Raw genomic sequence first — 8,899 nt, 5'->3', positions numbered from 1 at the left:
TGGGGGTGCGGCTCTGACCCCCCTGCCCTTGGTTTACGTGTGCGACAGTGTTTTTTAGTTGGAAAAAAATAATAATAGATGGTGAATAGGTATGAAAAATGATATTTTATGATTATAGTGTGGTATAGAGGAAGGATTTAGGGGGAACCGCTGTATAGGGTGGAAATATAAGGGGAAAGAGAACGCTGACGTGGCACGTGAGTGGGATATAGAGGGAGAAATTTAGGGGAACGGTTGAAGACAGTCTAAAGGAAGCCAGACAACGGACCCTCTCTCCTCGTCAGCAATCCTAATCCAAACCGCCGCGGCCACGGCCGCAGCCTTCCATAGTTCTGTCAGAAATTCCCCTTCTCATCCCTGATCCCTCCAACTCCCACCCCAATACATCCTGCCGACGCCATCAGCCGGCGGGACGCACACACGAGGTCGACCTTCGAACCCTAGTCCTTGGCCGAGCCGCCTTGCGGGATCGTCCCCGCCGCGCGGCAGCTCTGCCTCGACCCTTTTAGTCTCCGTCCGACACCGCTTGGATCAGGCAAGTCTTCCTTGCCGGCCCCACTCTCTTTCTCTGCGATGACGACCTCTCGACGGCGCCTGGCCGCTTGGTCCTTGTTGTCTAGCCTGCGTGTCTACTTTCGATCTAGTGTCGCGGAGGCAGGTGAATCGACTGTGCTGGTGGAACTGGGGCGCTCCACGCTGTTGGCGTTGGTGGTGTTTTCTCGTAGTCAAATCTCTGTGCCTAGGTTTTGGCATGATGATTGAGGCGGTGGTGGTTACCTTCCCTCGGATGGTGTAATTTTACAGGATAAGTTCCTCTTGTTTCGTCTGGCTCTGTCATCTTTACTGATTGTTGATCCAATTGGGATATTGTGGCACTTCCAGAGCTAGGGCACCTGCGGTTTTTTGTGAATCAACTTGTTTCTGTTGATATTTTATGATTGTTTATTTAATCTTAAGTTGCGTAGGCTGTATGTCTATAATGAATAACTATGTTCAGTGGCGGAGGACGCCAGAAAATCTAGGTGTTGCTAACCCAACGACGAATAAAAATTTATGACACATGATCACATAACATCTCAACTAATGCTTTCTTCAATGATTTTGATGTTGTGTCCTTCACATTCTTGATGCCCAAAAATCTTTCTATTACTTCACCCTTTTTATTGACAAATCTCACAACAATAGCCATTTGTTCTTTAACCGATATATCACAGGATTCATCAACAAGAATAGAGAATAAACAATCCCCCATTTCTTCTTTAATTGCACGTGTGATTTCTTCTGCACAACAATTTGCAAGTTCTTTTTGAATCGTCCCCGAAGTCATCTTGGCATTTTTGGGAGTTGGGACACAACTCATCAAAAGCTCTTCTCACCTATTCCTTTGTTTGTACCAATCAATAAATTCTAAAAAAATCCCTTTGTTTAAGGAAGTACTAGTCTCACCATGTCCCCGGAATGATTCAGCTTGCAATGCAAGAGATTAACAATACTTAATGAAGTTTCCAACCGTGTCTCATATTTGACCAATGCATCTTTACTATAATTTGAAACCTTATGACTAACACTTGACCTTTGGTTACAAAAATCATGGAATGCTGTTGCTGCAGTATTGTGTATGCTATTAGACCCACCAACATGTTTTGGAAATGCCGTATAAACATTTCTCTATTGTGAGAAGCCAACTTTTGTAAATGCATCATGGCAAAATTTATCATCCATTCGATCATGCTTAAAAGGTAACAATAGAAGCAATAAGCCTTATTCTTCTCCACACTATATTCCAACCAACTATGTTGTCTGAACCAATGTTTTTGAAAGCTCCTTTTGTCATGTGACTGAGGAAAATTATGACCAATTGGTTGAGTCGGACCTTTAGCTATAATCATCTCTAATATTAGGAGCAAAAGAATCGATTGGAATACGAAGTCCCGGATCAGAAATAATGTGATTCGGGTTCAACTGATTTATACCTTCGGCTTGAGCATTAACATCTTTGCCATTGGCATCTGGAATATGTCCATTCTCTTCTAGAACAAGTGCAACTTCACTATTATTCTCTTGAACTCCAACTTGTATTTCGGGTTCATTGCAAACTCCACTAGCGCGAGTGTTGGTCTACTTCCACTAGAAGCTTGACTGAAATAGCTCTTCAAATCTGTCATTTTATGAAGCATATAGCATATTAGATAATTAGAAGACATTACGACATGGAGTGTTCACATAATAAAGAGAGATACTTTTTTGGGCCATATTCTTTGCCTTGTTTTTGTTTCTATCCATGTCTGCTATTTGGAAATTGGAAAAATCTGCACATTGAAAAATCTATTGGATTAGGCATGTTGTTTTGTTTCTAATCAAATAATCACCCTTACTGGTCACTGCTGTAGTGCTGTGTGCTGTCAGGAGCCGTGGGGCGGCGCGACCGCGCTGGCTGCCTGGCTCGGAGGCAGCTTGGCAGCTTGCAGTGGCCAGCGCCCAGCGGCTGCTCGCGCGTAGGCGCAGGCGCGCACGGCGCAGCGGCCAGCGGCGGCTCGGACGCTCGGTCAGCCCCTGGGGCCTGGCTGCCTGGGCTCGGTCGCTCGGAGGCAGGCAGGGAGGCAGGCATCGGCTCTGCCTCTGCTGGCTGCGGCTGCTCGTGGCCTCGCGCCGTCGCGCTCGCGCGCAGGGGTGGGAAACTGGGGCCGCTGCTCGGTCGCGCGCAAGGGTGGGGTGGCTATCCTAATCTTTTACTGGGCCCTCCACCCCTGACTATGTCTGTGTACATCATTATTTGAATCACTTATTAATTCATCAGTCTTGGCAAGCGTGTTTTGGCATGCAAACTTGTTGGCACCACCAACTATTTTTTTTGACCAGAGGATATCCCCATTTCTATTACAAGCGTAACTGAAATACACATAGTTCACATGTAGCAGACAGACAAAGGCAGACAATAAGAGATTGACCACATAGAGGCCTGATTCAGGACTACCAATAGGAAAAGCTACGGCATCTAGGACCTAGATTTCCCAAAACAATACAACCAGAATTACCACAGGAGCTTTAGTACATGCAGGAACAAAGTTCAACGAACATCCTTTCAGGATTCAAGACAGACAGCTAATAAACTTCAAAGCGATCTCTTCAAAGTGATCCTTCAGCATCATCTTGTGCATGAACGTCCCCAGATTCACCATCTTCATAACCCATATTCTGATTATTCCTTCTCACATTAGCAGCCCTCACCAACATTTTTTGGCGCCTTCCTGCAACAAGTCTTGCATTTCCTTTTTGCTCAAACCCCTTTAGCTTTTGGCATAGATTTAGCAAGCCACGCCCAACATTGGTCCAAGTTACTTGGGATAAAACTGGTAATAATACATTTGTCCACATAACTCCATATCAATCTAGCAACAGGGCAAATAAAAAACAGTTAGCACCAATTAGAAACCCACCAGATCTCCCTCTAGATGGAGTCCATAACCAGAGGTACTCCTTTATAGGATCAAGTTTATTTGTAATATGTTCGTCACACATCAGCCACATTAGACGCCACCTCAGATTTCCTGGATCCCAATATAAAAGAAACTTTTTGTGAAATAAGATCTTTGATGTAGCAGGACACCCTTTTCTTTCAAAGGCCTCTATACTTCCAAATTAAACCTCTCAAAGTAACTACTTCCTTTTTTATTTTTGCTATCAGCATCGGTTGGAATTTTCCCATTACCTTTAACTTTTTTCTTGTAGCCAAGATTTTCTTGTACCTTTATTAAGGGTGAACGTCTATTCCCTCTCCTAGTTTCCTTTTTCTTCTTTCTAGATTGTAGTAGAATGAAGCTGTCTGTTTCAGACTCTTCACCGTGAGACCAGTCCTCAATGTTTTCTTGCTCACTTTTTGCAATAACTTTTTTTCTTGCTTATTCATTGGTTCTCTCTTTTTCTTGCTTTTTCTTCTTACTTGTTGAGGGCCAACTTCATTTTTTCTCCCCTTGGTGCAGATTACAATATTTTGGCACCACCAAATATTGTCTAGGGCTACTTTTTAAGGCTAAAAGAGCTATCATGTGGGCAACGATTAACTAGAAGCTAGCAGATGGTGTCTGATCATGCTATTGTTATAATTAGGATAGTTGGGTTTGCTCCCAAACTGCAATACGGTTCCTTTCTGAGCATTGTTGTTTAGATTTTGACAAAATAGTTCTCTGGCTATTTGTTTCAGTTTCGTTTCTTAGCAAACTTTGTCAAATATGGTTGTAATGTATGAGAGTAGTGCCATTCCGGCCATGGCTGTATCGGCACGGAAAATTACTGTAGCTGGTTTTGCTTGTAAAGAAGTCTAATGTTGTCTTATTGCACTGGCTCCTTCATAGGTGGAAGTAGTAGATATCTTTATTTTTTCTGTCTGGGCTTAATATACTTTATTTAACTTCTTGCAAGCTTGAATTTACTGGTGCTCAAATGCCACATGCTACATTTGTAGTTTCTGCTATGAATTGTGTTTTCTTACTCTAATTATACTATATACGTTCATATAGAGATGGAATCACCACCCCTCACAGCTGAAGCAATTGCTTTTACCGAGAAAAAGATGGACATGACTTTGGGTATGCTATTTGACCAATTATCTTTTTGTTTAGTGATGCTAATTGATATTCCAGTGTTGATTTAACTCATGTATTGTTTCTGTGTTTATTAAGAGGATATAATCAAGATGTCAAAGAAAAAGAATCCTGGAGGCAAGAACCCCCCTAGGCAGCCGGTAGACATATTAGCTTGGTGTACTCAATGTTGCATTTGTGAACTCCCTGTGGAAGTTTGTTAACTATACCCTACATTTCATTGTAACAGATCAAAAAGCGTCCATTCCAGAATGCCAACACTAATAAAGGGAATGGCAAGGTTCAACGGTTTATGGAATCTAGATCAACCATTAGACAAGTATGTTGCAATTCCATTTAAATTGTTTTTTTTTTTGCATCTTGTGCATGTTAAGATTCTAACGTCCTTTTGTGCTTAGGGTGTTCTTGCACAGAGAAGGTCAAATCTTGGTGGAAGTCAGTTTGCTGCTACAAAGCAGGCTGCAAAGAAGGCTGCTGCTATGCCAATGCGCAGCGGGGCTGTCTATTGGAAGAAGCCTAGGTATTAATCAATCACTTTTTTCTCAATCCTTTTCTAGCCATGTTTTCATCTCAATAAATTGTTATGGACAGGTAAACAATGGTTATCTTATTGCTTATGAGAAAGTTTACTGCATTCAAGGAGTTGTTAAATTTATTGTGTCATGCACCTTGGGTTATATTGGCTGAGAATGATTGTGATGCTGGTGTTTGCATGGAACTGCCTTGACTTCTCTGGTTATACACAGTTACACACATGTTATTAAAGAACAATGAACTTCATATTCCTGTTCTGCAAGGCTTGTTTTCTTGGTTGAACTGCTACAAATACATGGTGAATATAACATATGAGCCTTAAAGCTTCATTGAAAGTTATGGCATTTCCCTTTATTCTGGTTGAGCTGGTCAAATTTGTGAACCTGCTGGGACACCCTGGATATGTATCTGCTGTTGGCTGACATTTTTCTATGCAATTCAGCAGTATTCATGGTGTAATCTATAGCTGCTGGATGAGTGCTATTTTTGGACACCAGTGTCTGAGGTTTACGTTAGTGTTATTTGTCAACTATGGTTGGAAGGACCGAAGGAGATGTGATAATGACTAGCATCTCATGCCACTGGTGACTGATCATCCAGATACAGGGATGCTACATGCCTGAGTTGGAATTGGTTTTTACTACTGGCTCCTTGGCTGTGCTCAGTGTTTGTTTGAATGATGAATGCAATGTGAATCTAGGGTAGTGATGCTATAGCAGGACAATTGTATGCCTCCAAGGAGTACATTTTGCTTCTGCCTCCTATTAAAGTTGGCTGTATCCATAACAGCATTCTATCATAAAGTTGTTCACTAGTTTCCACAGATATTGCTTGCTTGCATTTCTACTGGATGAGAATAAATCGTGTTATCTTGCGATTTATCTGACTATATGCTGAGCTGTATGGATGCTTTCTTTTCAAGGTCAACTGTTGGAATTTATTTTCATGATTTCTTATGTCTTGTTGATCCTGGATCAGTGGTCACTAATTACATGACTTGAGTTTATCAGTTCAATCAATCAATAAGTGGTGTTAACTTGGGAAATTTTTGAACCATGTGTGTTGAAATTTTGGTGGAAATAAACAGTCTAGACTCTAGAATGTTGGGGGCCTTGGAAACCAAGAGGATGCACTAGATATTTTCAGTGACTACTTTATCATTTCTGTTTGATTTTATTTCGAAGCATGGTATGTACTTCCTGACTCCCCTTGAGAAGTGAGAATTGTATCCTTGTTTTGATGGGGCATGGTGAGTTTGCTCAGAAAACAGTATTGATCCTGGTTCTCCATTGTTTATGATTCATGGTACTTGAGCACTCCTGCTCATGTGAGATACTAATGTTTTTATTTTGATACAGTGCAAGTACCTTAGTGCAGAGGAGGTCAGTAGGTGATGCTTTTCAAAATACCAAGGTACGACTATGTCAAATGTTGACCTTAATGCAGAGTAAATAAGATAATCTGGCTGAAAAAGTAACTTTTTTCCTGGGGAGTTGTATCTGTAAGATGTAGATGACAATCTTTTGGTCTACCAATTTAATGATTTATCTTGGAAAACCATTGCTACTGTAATTTAAATTCGTGTACTTGTTATAGTGGTGGCTCGGGTTGCCGGGGGGGGGGGGGGCTGTAGGTTTATTTGGTGACAAGGGGATCATGGGGGGATTGAGGGGGGAAATGAACTACTTTGCCTCTCAATCCCTGCTCACCAAATCAGCCCTAATGGTGCCCCCAGGACTGCCCTCAATTTAGCGCCAATATGCATTGCCTTGATACTAGGATACACGATACACCGATACCCTAATACGACAATTTCTCAAAAACTAGGATAGGAGGAATCGGGGATACGATTTTGTATATACCTGAGGGCCAACAAACGCTGTCATAGTACCATAGAACCGATGCCCTCAGTACTGCTTTGCAAATCATAGTCGATCTTTTTTTATCAGGGTCCTCTCACTGCATATTAGTTTGCAGGAGGCCATCTCTTATGTGTGTTGTGTCATCCTTGACAACTCTAGGACCATGGGGGTGAACACTGAAGGACTTGGAGGAGGCCCCAATCTCCTTCATGGTGTCCTTGGCTGCAGTGCCTAGAAACATTCTCTGAGAAGGGCTGTAAGTTAGGTTGCACATGTGAGGGACCTCCAGGTTAGGTTGTTTTCAAAAGATCATATTTTGGTGAGCATGAATAGTGCAACCGCGTCAGCTCTTAGAAGCGATATGCAACCAAAGAAAAGGCCGAGAAGCTCAAGTGAAGCGATTCAGTGCAGACGAACAGGGGAAGCAGACAGATAACTCAAGCTGTTTAGTGCAGACAGGCAGCTCAAGCAGGAGTCGGAATTGGATGATGAATCGGATTAGGGAGGGAGAGATCAAAGGAGGGGAAGAGATAGGGAGGCGGGGGCCGGGGAGGGAGATGAGAGGGTGGTCAGGAGGATTACCTGGTGGTGGTGGTGGCCGGTGGCAATTCGTGAGGGTTGGCGGCGCGCAACCGCTGACGGTGGCAGCGGCGCGTCTAGGGTTGCTGTGCTCGTGTGCGGGAGCGGGAGTCACCAAGTATAGCGAAGGCCATACAGGTAAGTTGTCCGCTCTTCAAAGTATACTACTTATCCCCAGGTAACCCGTGTATCCGCTTTTTAAATTAAATTTCTACTTATTCCGATATGTATAGGATATGTATCCGAGCTGTATCGCTATCCGATACGGATACGAGCTCTTTGGGAAGTATCCTGGTATCATAGGCATCAATGTAGCGACTTTCCTGATTTGTTGCGCTTCCCTTCTTTGCTCCATACACCTCTAACAATACTTTTTTCTTGATATGTTTTAATGTATAGTTTTCTCACATAATCCATCTTCTGGTATCTCCATGTCACTTTATAACCATTCATAGTACTTTCAGGACCGTGATGAATGCTATACTTGGGTCCATTTTTATTTTTAGAAGTTGGGTGATACATGAAACTGACTTGAATTTGTTTAGTCAATAATGTCCTGTACTGTTTTTTGTCGTTACTGATCACTACGATACACCTTAATCTCTTTGTAGGTCAAGGAGTCGCAGAACCATGCAGCACCAAGGACGATGGATGCACTCTTTGCACGGATGAAGGCGCAACGCATGAGGACCGCACCACAGCAGCAGGCAAATCCTGCCTCTGGACGTGATTTCAACCAGCAGCGACGTGTTCAGCAGCAGCAGAGGCGAGGTAGAGCATATGGTGGCCGTGTTGTCGGCAACCAATGAGCATATTTGGTGCATCGAAGCCCCTTCTCTTCACTGGTCTTAAGGACCTTGAGGGCTAGTTTGGGAACTCTATGTTTCTCTATTTTCTCAAGTGAAAATGAGCTAATTTTTCTTGGGAAAATGAGGTTTTCAAACTAGCCTTGAATGAAAGGACGCCGGGGGAAAATCTAACTTGACTTTCTTTGTTGGATGAAAGGATGTGGACAGAATATGAAGCGAATTTTGTGTGACTCTAGTTGTCTGCTTCTGTTCAGCATGTACACTGACCTACGGAAATTACTTGCTAGATTTTGATGTCATGTTTATTGAGTTGATTTGGTTCGTCTCTTCAACAGAACTAGGAGTATTCGCCTTTTACCATATGTATAAAATTTTAAATACCTTTACTGTGAGGTAGACAAGCTGAATTTATCATAGTCCTTTCGTTTTAAAATTATATCTATACTGTGTATAGATACATAGTGTATGGTAGAACCTAGCTATATAGAAAAGTCAAAATGTTCTATAGTTTGAA

General features: G+C 42.4%; 1 protein-coding gene across 3 annotated transcripts; it reads left to right on the top strand.

Annotated features, from left to right (window-relative positions):
• The first annotated feature begins 236 nt into the window (after positions 1-236).
• LOC100193327 (uncharacterized) lies at positions 237-8,699 on the top strand. Of its 3 annotated transcripts, NM_001138464.1 has the most exons (8): positions 365-535; positions 2,391-2,707; positions 4,518-4,586; positions 4,680-4,741; positions 4,831-4,920; positions 5,000-5,121; positions 6,494-6,548; positions 8,188-8,697. In NM_001138464.1, exons 3-8 carry the CDS (start codon positions 4,520-4,522, stop codon positions 8,383-8,385), a joined length of 594 nt encoding a protein of 197 aa, NP_001131936.1. In that variant the 5' UTR covers positions 365-535; positions 2,391-2,707; positions 4,518-4,519; the 3' UTR covers positions 8,386-8,697. The 3 variants fall into 3 exon arrangements, with proteins under 3 accessions (XP_008676540.1, NP_001131936.1, XP_035822547.1); XM_008678318.3 differs by lacking the exon at positions 2,391-2,707 and having other exon boundaries at positions 237-535; positions 8,188-8,699; XM_035966654.1 differs by lacking the exon at positions 365-535 and having other exon boundaries at positions 540-2,707; positions 8,188-8,699.
• The last annotated feature ends 200 nt before the right edge of the window (positions 8,700-8,899 follow it).

Source organism: Zea mays, chromosome 4 (assembly GCF_902167145.1).
Source record: "Zea mays cultivar B73 chromosome 4, Zm-B73-REFERENCE-NAM-5.0, whole genome shotgun sequence".
NCBI lineage: Eukaryota > Viridiplantae > Streptophyta > Magnoliopsida > Poales > Poaceae > Zea > Zea mays.
This window is presented reverse-complemented; position numbering and strand designations above follow the sequence as displayed.

What these genes read in the sequence shown, in the direction of transcription:
- LOC100193327 (XM_008678318.3), top strand. Translation starts at nt 4,520, where the DNA reads ATGGAATCACCACCCCTCACAGCTGAAGCAATTGCTTTTACCGAGAAA. An exon ending in AGAACCCCCCTAGGCAGCCG is followed by an intron (nt 4,742 to 4,830) that starts GTAGACATATTA and finishes TCATTGTAACAG; the next exon opens with ATCAAAAAGCGTCCATTCCA. An exon ending in CTAGATCAACCATTAGACAA is followed by an intron (nt 4,921 to 4,999) that starts GTATGTTGCAAT and finishes TTTTGTGCTTAG; the next exon opens with GGTGTTCTTGCACAGAGAAG.